Consider the following 16156-nt stretch of genomic DNA (forward strand, 5'->3'; position numbering starts at 1 on the left):
CCGGATCGACCGGGACGTCCCCTCCCGCTGCTCCGGTATAACAGCTGAGCGGCTTTTAGCCACATCGGTTGTTATACACTGATAGCCAATTGCCGGCTCTAAACAACGGTACCGGGATGATGCCTGCAGCTGCGGGCATCATCCCGGTATAACCCCCGAAAGCCGAGAACGTACATCTGTGTACAGTCGGCGGGAAGGGGATAATGTAGACAATTTAAAAAAAAAAAAACTATTTTTGAAAAATAATTTTTTTTTTTTTTTTTTACTTTATGCTATAGAACACATCCAATATATATATAAATATATATATATATAAAAAATATATATATATATATAAAAAATATATATATATATAAAATATATATATATATATATATATATATATATATATATATATATATATATATATATATATATATATATATATATAAATATATATATATATATATATATATATATATATATATATATATTTATATATTTTTTTTTTTTTTTTTTTTTTTCTTCATTTCTTCATCAGTTTAGGCCAACTTGTATTCTGCTACATATTTTGGGTAAAAAAAAATTCCCAAAAAGCGTATATATAGATTGGCTTGCACAAAAGTTATAGCATCTACAAACTATGGGATAGACCTATGGACTTTTTATTTATATTAGCGATTGCAGCAATCAGCGATTTTAAGCGGGACTGCAACAAAAAGCACTGTCACTGTATAAATGACACTGGCAGGGTAGGGGTTAACATCAGGGGCAATCAAATGGTTAAGTGTGCTCCTAGGGAATGCTTTCTAACTCTGTGGGGGATGGACTGACTGGAGGAAGAGAGACATCTGTGTTTCTGATTAGCAGGAACACAAGATCTCTCTCCCTTTCTGAGAGTATGGTGGTCTGCCTTGTTTACATAGGCAGACCACTGTTCTGCCTCTCCAGCGAACGATCGCTGGTGGCCATCAAGGCCGCCGGACCCACTGATTGGCTCCCGATGTGTCCAATCACAGAGCCCCGGAGCCGAAAAGAGAAATCATATACAGGTACGTGATTTTGCGCTTAAGGACCGCCCTGCCGCAGTATATGTATGTGGAGCAGTCCTTAAGTTGTAAAATTGTTTGTAAAATAACTAAAATGCATGTTTTAACAGTTCTGTCCAATTGTCAACTTATGATAAAGATATGAGCAATAAAAAAACAGAAGTAATTATGAAAACTGCAAACTAAAAATAATGTCGTTATTACGGTCAGTGTCATACACATACTAACCCTAACTTCAGTCGGAACATCTAGGTTTTAATGACCTCTGCTTATTAAAGGGTTATGCTCACTGCCGTACATTCTTTTTTTTCCCTTAATAGACTTTATTGGAGGATTTAACAAACAGATACAAAGTTAAACTAATTTTTAAGGTGATGTGAGGTTTGCAATAGACATGTGGGGTATAATACATAGTAGACAAAGAATAATATACATGGCATAGTCAACTAGTGCAAATCAAGTTGGATAGATGAAAAACATTTCTCAGCTCAAAGAATCTTTTATCCCTGTAAACAAAGCAAGTTCTCGTTTGATAGAGCAAATAGGCGGGAAGTAGTGATACAATTTTTCATAATCAATCTCCAAGCAACTAGAAGGCACATCAGAATCCAGGATTTGTGAGAAAGCATGCCCTGGATGACATTTGTGGGAATAGGTTTTTGTCCCAGTAACTGAAGAGCAGGAGCATAGGATCCTTTGGAAGCTGGAGGAAACTGATTTCGTAGATAAAGGAAAGTACTTGGTCCCAGAAGGAAGAGATGGATGTGCAGGACCAAAGGTGGTGAGTGAAAGTTGGCCTTGACTGGGAACACAGTGGGCATAGTGCAGATTGGCGGTGATCCTTCTCAAGTAGAAAGGGCAGAAAAGCCTGGTGTGATCAGTTCCATTTGTGTTACTCTACCTGGTTCCTAATGAACCCTGGAGAGAAAGTTGTTGTAACCTTGAAGTATTTTGTCAGATTTCTGCAACGGGGAAGTGTTTGCTCCAGTTCTTTACTGAGGAAGCCGTAAAGGGAGGGATAAATTTGTAAATCAGGGGTTTGTAGATGTCCAATACAGTGTAAATTCCCTTTTGTAACAGGCAGTCAGGCAACAATGTTATAAATCTTTTGCTTCTGTACCTGCAGTGAGTGGTAATGAAGCTGATGCATGGCCAACAGTGAAAGAAATGAGTCAAGGGTAGAGTGAACTTTCTGGCCAAAAACTTAAGTGTGTGGCGACCCAGAGTCTAGGTCAAAAAGGGATGGGACTAGGGTTAGTCTTTTGTGTTGCCATACAAGGAAGGCTGCAAGTTCCATCCTAGAGGGAACATAGAACTACCTTGGATGGGTACATGTTTGAAGATAAAAAGTAAAGATAAAGATGTTTTTTCCAAATCTCCCTCCAGGTGATAGCAGTGTCTTGATAGAGGATGTTATGTTGAAGGTCCGGACTTAAAGACTTCCATATTCAGTTCAGTAGGGCCACTAGAGAGAATGGATGGGCCATCTGTGATTCAATGAATCCGCTGGAGTAAAGGGAGGCCTGTAGAATCCAATCTAAGCCTATACGTAGCAAACAAGCTAAGTTATAAGCTCTGATATTAGGCAGACATATACCGCCTTCGCTCCTGGGGACATGGAGTTTTGCCAAGACTATGCGAGGTCGCTTTTTGCTCCAAATAAAATCGAGAAATTATTCTGTTTAAAGATTGGATATCTTTTTGCTTCAGTAATACTGGAATGATTTGGAGAGGGTATAGGAGGCGAGCAAAGCTGACCATTTTGAATAGTTTACATCTCCCCAGTAGAGAAAGAGGCAGATCCACACAGTTCTCCAGTTCCTGTGAAATTTTCTTAAATAAAAAGGAGGATAATTCAAGGTGTAGACAGAGGAGGGGGTTCTGCCTATCTTAATGCCCATATATGTTATGCAAGATGTGGCTACAGAAAAGGGGGAGGAAGAGGTCCAATTGGCATTAGGTGTCGTACCAAGGGGAAGAATTTCACTCTTGTTATAGTTGATGCAGAGGCCAGAGCAAAGTCTGAATTCATCAAATATGTCTTTGACAGTGGACATCTCGGAGAAGGGATTTACAGTGAATATAAAAATGTCATCCGCAGAGAGGGTGGTACGCAGTTCACAGTCACTGAAATGTATTTCATGAAATGGGGCATTCTGAGCTAAATATCTAGAGAGAGGTTCAAGAGCCAAATTAAATAGTTAGGGTGAGAGGGGGCAGCCCTGCCTAGTGCCTTTGCAAGCGAATTTCATCTTATAATAAGCCTGCCACCACCAATCTGGCCAACGGAGAGCCGTACATCATTTGAAAAAGGTGATTGAAAGGACCAGCAAAGTTTAATTTTGCGAGAACTAGAGAGCCAATCGAAACTCACATTGAAGGCTTTCTCCTCGTTCAGAGTGACGATGGCAAAATTTTTCGCATTTCTGGCATGTTCCAGGACCATCATTAACTTACGGATCTTTAGGGTGGCTGTTCTCCCTTTGACAAAACCAGATTGGACAGAGTGAATCAGGGACGGGAGGATGTTGGCGAGCCCGGCTGCTACTATTTGAGAGGATTTTTAACATCCAGATTCAGGAGCGAGATGGGCCTATAGGAGCCTGGCTCTAAGGGGTCTTTCCATTTCTTTGACAAAAGTTTGATGGTGGCTTGGTTCCAAGTGGGTAGGTAAGAACCCAAAGACCATATTTCATTATACACTTGGAAAAGGGTAGTTTTAACTAGGTCTTGGGAGTGTTTTATAAAACTCGCCCGAGAAGCCGTCAGGACAGGAGCTTTGTTTGGAGCTAGGTGTTGTATAGTTAAGGAGATTTCCGTCAGGGATATTGGTGCGTATAGAGCCTGGTGAGGGTCCACTTTGGGAAGGTGAACTTTGTCCAGGAACCTCTAGGATTGTTGGCGTAGAGGGAGGCGTAAAATTTTAGCATGACTTTGTTGACCTCCTGTGGAGGGGATTGAACCGTACCCTTGGTATCCGGACGCGAGGTTATAAACATGGGGCGATGTGGGGCCCTTACATAATCTAGCCAAAAGCTTGCCCAATTTGTTTCCAAATTTATGGAGAGTGGCGTCAGTATATGCCTGCTTGGTCAGCTCCATTTTGTCTGCCCACAAGTCCAAAGCTCGCTTGGCCGCATGCCATTCTGCTCTGTTATGGTGTGTCCTGGGACGAGAGGGATCGTTGTGCAATTTTAGGGCAGGAGCTAGCCTCTTAGTAGTTTGATAGTGCATGTTTCTTGTAAGAAGCTGCATTTAAAATGACCCTTCCCCTGACATAAGCCTTGCCTGCCTCCCAAAACAAGTTGATATGGCTGCATGGGTGGAATTTGCAGAAGAAAATTCTTCCCATGCTCTGGCCATGTAGCCTTGGAAATCAGCATTTTTGGACAGCTGGGAATTGCCAAAAATGTGGATTAGAAGTATGAGCCTAAAATTCATGGAACACTGAGATTGGGGCATGGTCTGAAATGGCTATTTCTTGGATCTCAGCGTTGGAGATCATGGGCATAATATTGTCCATACCAAAGATATAGTCAATTCTATTAAAAACGTTATGGGGGGGTTGATAACCACCAGAGGTCAGTAAAGTGCAGCGATTCCACAGCGGAGGCAAGGTAAGTTGGGTTAACATTCTCGGCCATTTTAGAGGGGCGTTTGGGAGTGGACCTTTCTTCTGTTGCTTGTAGAATATAATTGAAATTGCCTCCTATCAAGTGGGGGACCTGGGGTGTTTTAGGAGTCTAGTGGACATAGATGCAAAGAACTGTTTACCAGGATTATTGGGAGCATACAATTTGAAATCAAAAGTTCCCTATTACCTAATCGAAGATGGGCTGTAATAAAATAGTCTCTTGGGGTCAGTGTCTAGCGATATGATCTCACCAGTGAGATTTTTACAGAATAGAAATGGCACCCCAGCTTTTCTACCTACTGCATCGGAGCCCAAGACTGTGCCCACCCAGAGCGTCTTCATGCGATTGAAGTCTTAAGATGTCAGATGGGATTCTTGTAATAGGGCCATGTCTGTTTTTAGCCTTTTAAAAGTGACAGATGATTTTTATAGTCTTAATGGGAGATTTAGGCCCCTTCACATTGCAAGATGTAATTTTCATGGGGGTATTTTAGAATAGTGGATTAGAGAGAAGTGTATGAAAGCGAGGATGACTTCCAAAGAGGAGAGGCTAAAGGGGCCCTGGGGGATCAGGGATGATCCTGTGGGTATTGTAAACGTTCCTAGGGTGGCTGGTAGAAGAGGAGAGATACTGTGTGCAAGTAGGAGGTAGGAAGGAGAAAGAAGTGTTATAAAACTAAATACAAAAACAAACCAACAGGAGATCAAGGACTTCGCTTTTTTCCACATGGGATCGCCATGAGGACCAGCTCCCAACAGCTCATCCGATAGGATATCTTAGCATGTGTGCTTCGAGTGTGCTCAGCTCCGAGCCCAAACCCATAAGTTAACAACAGGGGAGTCAGAACAGCAAGTGATGCCTAAGGAAAAAAAAAACTCAGACAGCGAGGTCCAGAAAGAGGTACTGTGCATGTAAACCAGCTAGTCAACGTAAACCTTATGAACAGAGAAACAGACAGACATACACTGACCGTTACCAGAGTACCATAAACTGAGTCACCACGAGAAAAGAAAGTCATCGATTTGTGGATTGGTTATTGGAATTGGAGGATTTTAGGCATTTTGGGGGAGGGTCTTTCTTGGGGGCAAGATGGAGGTTGGGCCCTGGGAGGAATATTAGATTGTGCCTCCGGGTTCAGGGAGTTTGGAAAGGCCTCAGCCCCCGAGAGGTCCTGGAAAGAAAGTTGTTCCCCGCTTGAAAGGCTTTAAGGCGAAGAGTGGCAGGATATGCCAGGGTAAATTTGAGACGTTGCTGAAAAAGTTCAGAACAGACACGATGGAAGGCTTTCCGTTTCCTGGAAACTTCAATGGAGTAAGTAGTCCGCAATAGGATCTTAATGCCGTCAATTTGCAGAGAACTGGTTTGACTATTTTTGTAATACAGATATTTAGCAATGATCGGGCAGGGGGGTGCGACCAGTGGAATCTTTCGACTGTGCATGAGGCAGAGAGGCCTAATGCTCCAGGAATGCGCGATGAACAGAATGCCAGGAGAGAGGATGCTGAGAGGGATTCTGGGACCCCCACAAAGCGCAAACTGTTTTAGCAAATCTATTTTCTAGATCTTCCAATTTTTGGAGTATGAATTGATTTGTTTTATACTGCTGTAGTTCAGTTTCCTGGGCCTGATAGAGTTTACCTTCCATGTTAGATAGTCTCAATTCTGTGTCACTGATCCTAGCTGCATGATCACCCAGTTCTTTTTTATTAATTTGTGTCATCCCTGCCTGCAGAGCTTTTTCCACTGAGACTGCAATCGTTGGAGCTAGGGGAGCAGTTACTGCCTGAGCAATGCGCTCTGTGTTGTCTGCAGGCAGGGGAGACGTACCAGCAGGGGCTGCACTAATTTCCATGTCGGCCGCCTCTGCCATGTTGTGGAGCGAAGCTCCCTCGATGGATCGGGCAAGCATTGAGCTGGCTGTGTGCATGGACCACTTTTTTCCAAGAAGCGATCCATAGCTGCTGGGGAACTAGCAGAGTCAGCGACGGGGTGTGCAGGTGTTCTGAGGGGGTTTTGTAGGCAGATGAGTGGGTGTCTCAGCAGGAGCCACGGGAGAGGATGGATGCAGCATAAGGCGCCAGAAAAAGCAGCTCTGTTGTATATTCTAATTCATTTCTAAAGACACCAGCTATTCGACTCCATAAAGAAGTTACCTCTAAAATCAGTACATTTAAATAGATTACCATTTCTACTACTTGTATACATTTTCTCCACTTACCTTTTGTTGCCAGCAACTTTTTCTGTTCATAATCATAGGCCTAAAAAGAAAGAATGGTGTCAAAAAGTATATATATATATATATATATATATATATATATATATATATATATATATATATATATATACACACACACACACACACACAGACGGACAATAATCTAGAGTATAAAAACTAAGCTATTTTGCAATGAAACATGTCCATCAGTAACTCAGCATGATCTGTTTAAACTGCACCATGTGTACCCATATGCAATATATCTAGGTAGATCTACCCTGTGCTTGTAGAAGATCAATGTAAATTACACTACTGCACAACGTACACAGGTGAATACTTTAAAAGTTAATCAAATCAGCTTTATATCTCTTTACAGGGCTATTAGGCACAAAACAACAAACAGTTGAATCTGTAAAGGATATTTACTTTAGTACCGATATCCTGGTTAAGTCTGGTTGTGAAAAGGTCACTTTACTATAACGAGTCCTATATGTTTATGTAGAGATGGGGCAGTCACAGGAATTTGTATGGGTAGCATTCAATGAAACATCATTTTTAATGCTCACCATGGTTAGGTTTAAAGCACTTTTCTCAAATCAGTCTTGGTGTTTCTTTATACCTCACAGAGGTTTGTAGACTTTATATAAATTCTATCACCAACATCAGCGGTCTCAACATTTTTGAAAAATAAGGACCATTTTACTGCCCATCACACTTTAGGGGGGCCAGACTGTGGCCAGTGGGAGCAGTAAATGCCCTGGCATCAACGGAGTAAACAATGTCATAGGCTTGGTGGTCAGTGGGCGTAAAACAATTATATCACATTGTTGTCAGTGGGAGGACTAGTGCCCCATCATTGGAGTCAGTGGGAGGACTAGTGCCCCATTAATGGTGTCAGTGGGAGGAGGAAAAGTGCCCCATTACTGGTGTCAGTGGGAGGACTAGTGCCCCATCATTGGTGTCAGTGGGAGGAAGTGTCCCATCATTGTTGTCAGTAAGAGGAATAGTGTCCCATCATAGGTGTCAGTGGAAGAATTACTTCATCTTTGGTGTCAGCGGGAGGAAGAGTACCCAGTCACTGGAGTCAGTGAAAAGAATAGTACCCCACCAATGGTGTTAGTGGAAGGAATAGTGCCCCAAGGGCCACATCCAGCACGCGAGCCACAGTTTGGATAGCCCTGATCTACATGAATGAGTTGCTATAGCTTAATATCCTTCACCTGTTTTCTTCCCGTAATACTTCCCATTAAGTGTTTCTATTACTGTATTCAAATCCAATGGATTAGGGAAATGTATCTACAATTCACAGTGAAGTTGGCCACAGGATAAAGGCAGCAAAGGGGTACTAACAAAAGATCCTTTTTCCCAATGCATATATACATGCTTTTATCCAATGGCCATATCCAACACACGCCAGCTCTTAGCCTACGTTTCTCAAGACATGGCTATCAGCAGGAAATTTCCAGTTAAACCTTTTCCGTGAAGCAGGTAGAGTCATCTAAAGCTCAGCACAAACGTCGCCCACACAAGTAGAAATTATAGGTAGTGAATGGTGACCATCCAAAGTCCGAGTAACTTTCTTGTATCGTAGACATAATTGCCTGAACTAACAGACTTCAGCTAGATGGGGTGTTTTCATTTCTACATGTATTAGAAACCTTCAAAAGTCATCTCAGGAAGAACAGTTGATTATTTTGGCACATTACTATTGTTTTCCATAGCCATACCAGGGATGGTCTCCGGCTCGCCTCCACCCTATGACTAAACATGTACAGGTGGGCAATTTTCCAAAAAAACATCTCTAGGTGGCTGGATCATGCCTGCAAGGTCAACCATAATAGGAAAACTTTGGGTAGCAGTAAGCTGGCCATAGGTATCAGTGAACAGCTAGCCATGCATGCACGATTTGAGTGCCTTCTATCTTCTAGGTCATTCTCTACAATAAACAGTCATAAGAGTGTTCATTTTAGAGCAATGGAGGAGGCAAGAAGAGGCACTGTGTGCAGACAAATTTGATGCCAGGGACAACAGCAAAAGTTGTCCAAAGATTTATAATCTGCTCAATTACTTTGTACTTTAAGAGCACTAATTTGAGGTCATCATTAAAGTGGTTTTAAACCCTGACAGACCACTTTTACCTACAGGTAAGCCTATATTAAGGCTTACCTGTAGGTACTGGAAATATCTCCTAAACCTGTACGGTTTGGGAGATATTTACCATACACACTTGCGCCAACGTCATCTGCGCATGCGCACTGAAGAAAGGGTAGTGAGTGGTGGCGCATGTGCGGGAGTGATGTCACGTGACTCTGGCCAGTCAGAGCCAGAGTCGGCAGCCCCGGAAGGAAGAGGGGTGAAGATGGAGGCTTCCACACAGCGGTGACATCGGTGACATTGGTGACACTGCGGGCTTCCTTTGCAGGTAAGTGCATAATGAGCTAGTATGCAATGCATACTAGCCCATTATGCTTTTACTTTGCAGGGGGAAAAGAGGAAGTGGAAGTAAAACCCATCAGGGTTTACTGCCTCTTTAACTGCTTCATAGATACAAAACATCACCCAGTCTGGAAAAAAATATAGCAGACCTGGAAACTGTCATAAGTTTGTATAAAAATCTACACAGTCATCCTCTAAATGCTAGTAATGGAGGTAAACAGATGATTACTGACTTAGGTATACTTGAAAACAAAAAGTAGTGGGACTTTAAATATGCCAAAATGAGAGCAAAGTCAGAATGCAAAATCTAAATAAATTGTATTACACATAAAACATTGTCAAACACAATATTAAAAACATAGATATGCATAAAGAAACTTTGCAATAAATACAAAAATATGTAAATCTAATGTATATATTTAATGTATTTTATTGCGTTTATGACAAGGTTTTATGTGTAAAAACGTATATAGATTTTTGTTCTTTATTCTCATTTGACATCTCTCACTCTTTTTGTTTTCAAAAATACCATATTTATGGAGATTGGATTTTATGACATGTCCGCTATCTTACAACTTTCTGATTACTGACTTAATTTAGACTTGCATTCGGGGATGTTAAAAAGAGGCAGCTGAGCTGCGTTTTGCCCCAAATGCGCCCCCCCCCCCCCCCCCCCCTTTAACTGTAAAGGCAGCAGACTAGGTTGTCCACTATTCTGTGCTTCATTTCTGCAGCAAAAATTATTGCTCTGGTCATTCTGCAGCCAGTAAAACTGCCAAACACGACCCATTCAAGAAAATTGGGACACACACATCAAAAGCATTCAATGCATGCAGTTGCAGTGCATTGGTGCAGCATTTAAAGGGTTAAAACAGGCAGTGAGAAGGCATTATATCAACTCCTCACTGCCAGTCAACTGCTGATCCAGAGGTGCAGCAATTTATCCACGCATTTAAACCCAAGGCAGCTGCATTATCAAGAAAGGGTGAACTACTATCTGAAAACATTTTATGGAAAACCTAGGACTAATTACATTAAATGCTGGAAATGTTAAAAAAAAAAAAAAAAAAAAAAAAAGAAAAAAAGGTCCCGGGAGAGTATCTTTTCAGTTATTGTACTTATTTATAGTGATTCCTTTTCAGAACTGCAATAGTTTGGTAATTTATTTTTTTGTCGCTATTGTGTCAGACTCCTACTGGTTATGAGATATGGTAAGGAAGGCGGAGGCGATAAATGATGACAATGATAATTACCTGCACATTTGTAAAGGAAGACTGTGAATTAAATCGTACCCTCTCTGAGTTCTGCTGGGCAGCTCGTTCGGCTGCTCGCTCACTTCCAGGAGCCTTCTTGTCTGTCATCGGGCCATCTGCGGAACTCATCTCTGAATCCGAAAGCAACCTTTCACTACTACTGTAAAAAACAAATGAATAAAAAGGAAATTCAAATCAGAGTTGAATTTTGTTTATGCACCATCAGGCTACTTTTACTGAGCCACTATCTATGACCACGGTTATTCTATACATCATAAAAATAAAAAAAAAAAAACCTTTTACTCAGTCTTTTTTCTCAAAAGCCTATTAAAAGAAATAGGAAAAAATAATGCATCAGGACTGCTTCTGGTAATAGTTGGCACTTCCTAGTGTGCCATTTTAGGATCTATTTAGACCCATTCGAAATATATCAAACAGGTTGTTTCCAGAGAAGAATCATAATGGGCAAAATAAAGTATACAAAAGCAGCCAAATTGGCAAATGTCTATAAAATAACCCAAAGCATCAAATCAGCAATCACCTTTTGATCTTGCAGCAGTAAAGTGGAATCTGGCTGGTCGCTTTGCAAATAATAACCTACCTGTATAATCATAACCTCACTGTATAAAGAAAGAACTAGAAAATGCTTTCTCCAGCCAGAACTTACTGTAGATGAGAGTTCTTAGTGCCATGTAGCAATTCCACTGTCTGCCTCTTAGCACAGGGTGCTTTGGCTGAACTCAGCATCTGCTTGAGATCATTGGTATTAGCAGAGTGAGATGGACTTCTTGGCATCCCTACTTCCACAAAGGCATCATTGCCACCTATCAAAAAAAAAAAAAAAAAAAGCTGAAAGGATATAAAAAAAAGGGTATACAGCAAACACAAAAATAGGATGGTAGAGGAGGATCAGGCAATGTATGCAGTCGATAGGATTACCTGCACTTTTCACTTGTCTCATATGGTTCAATATTTTTTACAGCATATGTACTTTTTTTTTCCAAAAGGATTTAGTAGATTTTAATCATCCAAAAAATATTGTAACCAATCTTAATGCTTGTTACACTGTGATATTCATAGACACAGAAAGGATAGGCCAATATTGCTATTTTCTTATGCTGCTCTAGACTATAATTGAAAAAACTTGGACTTGGTTAAAATGTTTTGAGGAAGCAATTTAATTGGTCTGTGATCCTCCTAGCACACAGTCTGATACTCTGTATATTTATCTGTTCTCATAGTCGGCAGTAGGCAATAGACAACCACAGATACTTTGATAAATGAGGCCCATTATCAGAAAAGATGAGTACATGGAGACTTGGAAACACCACGAAAAACGAAGAACTTCGATAAACGCACCTTCCGGGTCGGTCTTCGTGTTTGTTTGAACGGGCGAGCTGCGGTTGTTCGATGACCTAGCCGCCTCAGGTAGGTGTGCGTTTATTACTTTGTCTCCCAGAGATGATGTAGCTATTGAGCCATATTTCATGTTTGAAGGCTGCAACAGTAAAAAAAAAAGGTCAGAATCATTTTAATGTGAAAGCCACACGTACAAAAAAAAAAAAAAAAAAAAAAAAAAGAAGAGGGGAATGCACCATTACTGCACTGGCTCACAGTGTAGATGAATTTTGAACAAGGAGACATGCATAGAACATTAGAATGTCACAACAATATATACATTAATCAAGAAGGGTTAAATGATTTTCAAGCAATAGAGAGTACAGGTGATGCCCTTTGCAGCCAACAAGAAAGACCACCATTTTTTCTCCCATGAAGCTTTTTGCTGAATAAAGGCAGGGTAGGTACTGGGAATTCCACCAAGATGGGATCAAAATGATCTGTGCAAGAACAACCCATTTTAAATCCCTTAAACACATGCAAAATATGAACAATGTTCAATGTTGTTCATGTATAGAGCATCGCTTGGAGAGTTCAAGAGCAACAAAAACTTCTGACCATCATAAATGCTCATTATCGCACACAGCATTTTTCTACAAGTTTTACATGTTAACTACATATGCAACTTCAGCTTGTTCGCAAAGTTACAAAAAGTCAGTAAATATAAGTACAATAACAAAGACCTACTTTCACATGACCATTCAATGCGGATGTGACTTTCTTGCATTCGGAGTGCATGCCATTCATATGTACATCAACTGGTGTTAGTCCTGGAGGAGGAGATGGTGTATTTTGGCCATAGTTTGGCACTCCAGACAGCAGAAAGCTAGTCAACGTAGCTTGTGCAGCAGATGGCATCATCATATGTGGTATTGCGGAAAACCCTTAAAAAAAAAAAAAAAAAAAAAAAAGCAAAAATTTCATATATTAGTTAGTAATACCGTCAATTTAATTAACAGAAATCAGTGTCAATCTGTAATGCTAGTAATCTCCATGTAGAAATTTCAGCATCTGTTTTAATGAACTCAATTGGCTGCAGTTATGTAGCTACTGAACAAGCAGCAGCGTAACAAAGACCACGCTTACCAGACTGAAAGTACATGTTAATATTCCTTTATACCAGCCAGATTTCACATGTTATTTCCTAATACAGGTAATCTAACAGGTCCTTGTTGAGCTGCATAGACCGTCCTTATTTAGACACTTATAAGACACACACAAGTGTTTACACAGAGGCCATGAACATAATTTAACTATAAATTCATAAATACATTTAAAAAAAGTTGTGGGTAGACCCAGCAAGTCTTCTACCTGCTTTTGCGGCTGTTTGGACATAGGCACATTTTTACATGCCTGGTGGACATACCCTACATGTTCAAAGGCTGTGGTCGCAAGTACTCAGAATCCTGCGTACTATTTTTCAGCAATCAATTATGAACCCACCTGAACCACTCCTGAATCAGAAACCCTTTGGTATTTCAAAAGTACCAATTTGCACTTATGACTTAAGTTTTAACACTTGCAAAACAAATGCATGGCTCTCAAAGACCCTATATGTGTCATAGATTAAATTCAGAGTGCAATGTTTAGTACCTAATGAGAAACTAAAACAGCTGACCTCAAAGGCTCTATGCCCAAGTTCCACAGGGTCCGAGATTCGTGGGTTAATCACTTATCTGACAGTCTGATCGCAGTCGTCCTGAAATATGCTATGCGCTATTCATGGCTATCCCATAATAGCGGAAATACTCCTTGACCAAACCCTCTCCCCCCATTTCTTTTTCTACCTACTATACAAAATCCCTTCCCTATCTGCTCTACATTCTTCCCTCTTCTCTCTCCATAACCTCTCCCTCCAAGTCTCTCTTCTCTAATATCTTTTGTTTTTATTTAACTACAATTGCACCTCACTAATGTTATTGTTTGTACATCAGTGTGTCATTAGACAATCATGTGATTGTATTGTCCAATTGTCATTTTGCAGTATTGGACTATGCAACCTTTGTATGGTCTCCTATTTGAAAATTCCCTAATTAATGAATAATGAAAAAGAAAAAAAAAGCAGTTTAGTTGATCTAAGCATGATTATTTCTCCTATGAGAAAATAACTTTCTGGTTTTGGAGTCAGGAAGTTTTTCCATTCTGAAAAGAAATAAAACATAAAAGCCACTTCAGATGATCGCCATGGATCAAAAATACAGGATGATAAAAGGCAGAAAGTATCAACTGGATAACAAGTATTTTGGTCTAGAAAATGTAATACACTTTGATTAGCATGACCAACTCTGTGTCTCATCTTACAGTGCATTATATTATTAACCCCTATGTTTTTGATCCACAAAGAAATCAGGAATTGATTTCATGGCTTAAAGCCTTATCTTTGTAAGGATGGGCACTTCTAAATTACATAAAAAGTGCCCTTATATCCTGATTTTGGGAAACCTGGATTCCAGTCTTCTTGGCAACACAGGACCAAATTTCTTCCTAAAGACTATAATGGCCAAAAGATGTTCCCTGGATAGATTAGAACTGCAATCAATTATGTCCAACGCTGTACAGGCATATCTAAATGGAAAGTGTAGTGGAGGAATTTGTGTGAAAGAGAAAAAACACATTGTTCAGTTTATTTTGCAGCAGACTATGTCGTCTATGGAAAAGAAGACTTAAAAATAAAAAGTTTCACTTTGCCATGATATAATTTAACAATTGTGTTGGCAATTATGCCATTTGTTTAGTGGTGTTGGATTTCATGGATTAGAAAACCATTGGCTATTGATTTATGACAGACCAATGATCAAATGATTTAGGAAAAACATTTTTATAACATTGCAGGATTTTCTTATCAGGCCTATCAGCAGTGCCCAACATTTGCTCCTTTGACTGCAAGGGAGGCCAGATAAAAGGCCTGGTGTGTGCATTTTTTTTTTTTTTTTTTTTTTTTAGAAGTCCCAAATCTATCTTGTGAGAAAACTTGAAAAACTACTTTGCCAGAATTTTTGATTTGGACTACTTGTTTTTCTTTGGTTGTACTGTCACTGGCCACAGTTGATATGCTGGGTGATATACTGTATATACCTAGACATCAGTATTTAAGAAAAATGAGATATGCTACCTAGTGTAAATAACCAGAAGGTTCCTTTGATTTTTTTTTTCCCCTGTATCAACAAAATGAGAGCTGGCATTAAGATGGTTTGATTGATTTTAAGTAACTTGCTGCACCAGAATGCATTTTGAGATGAAAGCATATTGTCATTATGAAGCCAATATAAGATTCATATTACCTGGAGCACTGGAGGCGTTGGCTAGTGAAGCTGCCCAAAGTGTTGGGCTAGTTGCCGCAGAACTGGGGCTGTGCAGTGGGCTGACAGTACTATTGAGGGCATTCAGCAGAGTATTCTGTGCTGTTGTGGAATTCATTGACAGAGCATTTGGGCCCAAAAGACCTAGGAGGGGGAAGTACATAAATTTAATGTAAGGACACAGCCTTTTAATTGTATAAAAACACTTCTTACTAAATGCAATGAAGGAGGACACCAAGGATAAAACAATTAATGCCATACTGTATTCAGTTTGAAGCAATACTTCTAATAAACCTTGTAAGGGGTCACACGCCATTCTATAGGACACTGCGGAACATTAAAGTGATATTAAAGGTTGGTTTGTTTTAAACAAAATAGGAAACATGTTATACTCGCCTGCTCTGTGCAATGGCTTTGCACAGACCAGCCTTGATCCTCCACTTCACGGATCCCCTGCCGAAAAACCCTAGCGGCTACTCTTAGGTGAGTGCCGCCACAGCAAGCCGCTTTCTATGGAGGAACTCGTGTGAGTTCTCTTGCAAGCTGCCCTGTCTGCATCAATTTACATAATATATCGATCTACATAAACAGGGAGGCTTGGCTCTACTCCCTCATCACAGAATTTGACTGACAGCAGCAAGAGCCACTGCTCTCATGCACAGCGCTGGATCAGGAATGAGCTCAGGAAAGAATAAGGGGTGCTGGGGGGGGGGGGGGGGGGGGATTCTATGGCACAGGTTTTTTACCTCAATGTATAGAATGCATCAGGTGCAGGGAAATGCAATTAGCGGAAGTAGGGTTAAAAAAACAAAAAACCGTTAGGCTTTAGGACCACTTTAAATCTTTCACAGCTGAATTAATAAAGGCTCATCTCTTTGAGAGCAAGCATCCA

The 16156-nt window shown here is 40.4% G+C and overlaps 1 protein-coding gene across 3 annotated transcripts in view; it reads right to left on the reverse strand.

Moving 5' to 3' along the window:
- The window catches only part of BICC1 (BicC family RNA binding protein 1), a 354730-nt gene that overhangs the window by 33829 nt on the left and 304745 nt on the right, over window positions 1-16156 (reverse strand). For 2 of the 3 annotated variants that reach the window (XM_073596317.1, XM_073596316.1), the window contains exons 11-16: window positions 15247-15408; window positions 12653-12849; window positions 11927-12065; window positions 11235-11391; window positions 10568-10727; window positions 6882-6921 (exon numbers count right to left, since the gene is read on the reverse strand). In XM_073596317.1, the coding sequence (XP_073452418.1) occupies window positions 6882-6921; window positions 10568-10727; window positions 11235-11391; window positions 11927-12065; window positions 12653-12849; window positions 15247-15408 (855 nt within the window). The remainder of the gene's footprint in view (window positions 1-6881; window positions 6922-10567; window positions 10728-11234; window positions 11392-11926; window positions 12066-12652; window positions 12850-15246; window positions 15409-16156) is intronic. The other variant, XM_073596315.1, reaches the window with a different exon arrangement.

This window comes from Aquarana catesbeiana, linkage group LG08 (genome assembly GCF_042186555.1).
Source record: "Aquarana catesbeiana isolate 2022-GZ linkage group LG08, ASM4218655v1, whole genome shotgun sequence".
NCBI classification, from domain to species: domain Eukaryota; kingdom Metazoa; phylum Chordata; class Amphibia; order Anura; family Ranidae; genus Aquarana; species Aquarana catesbeiana.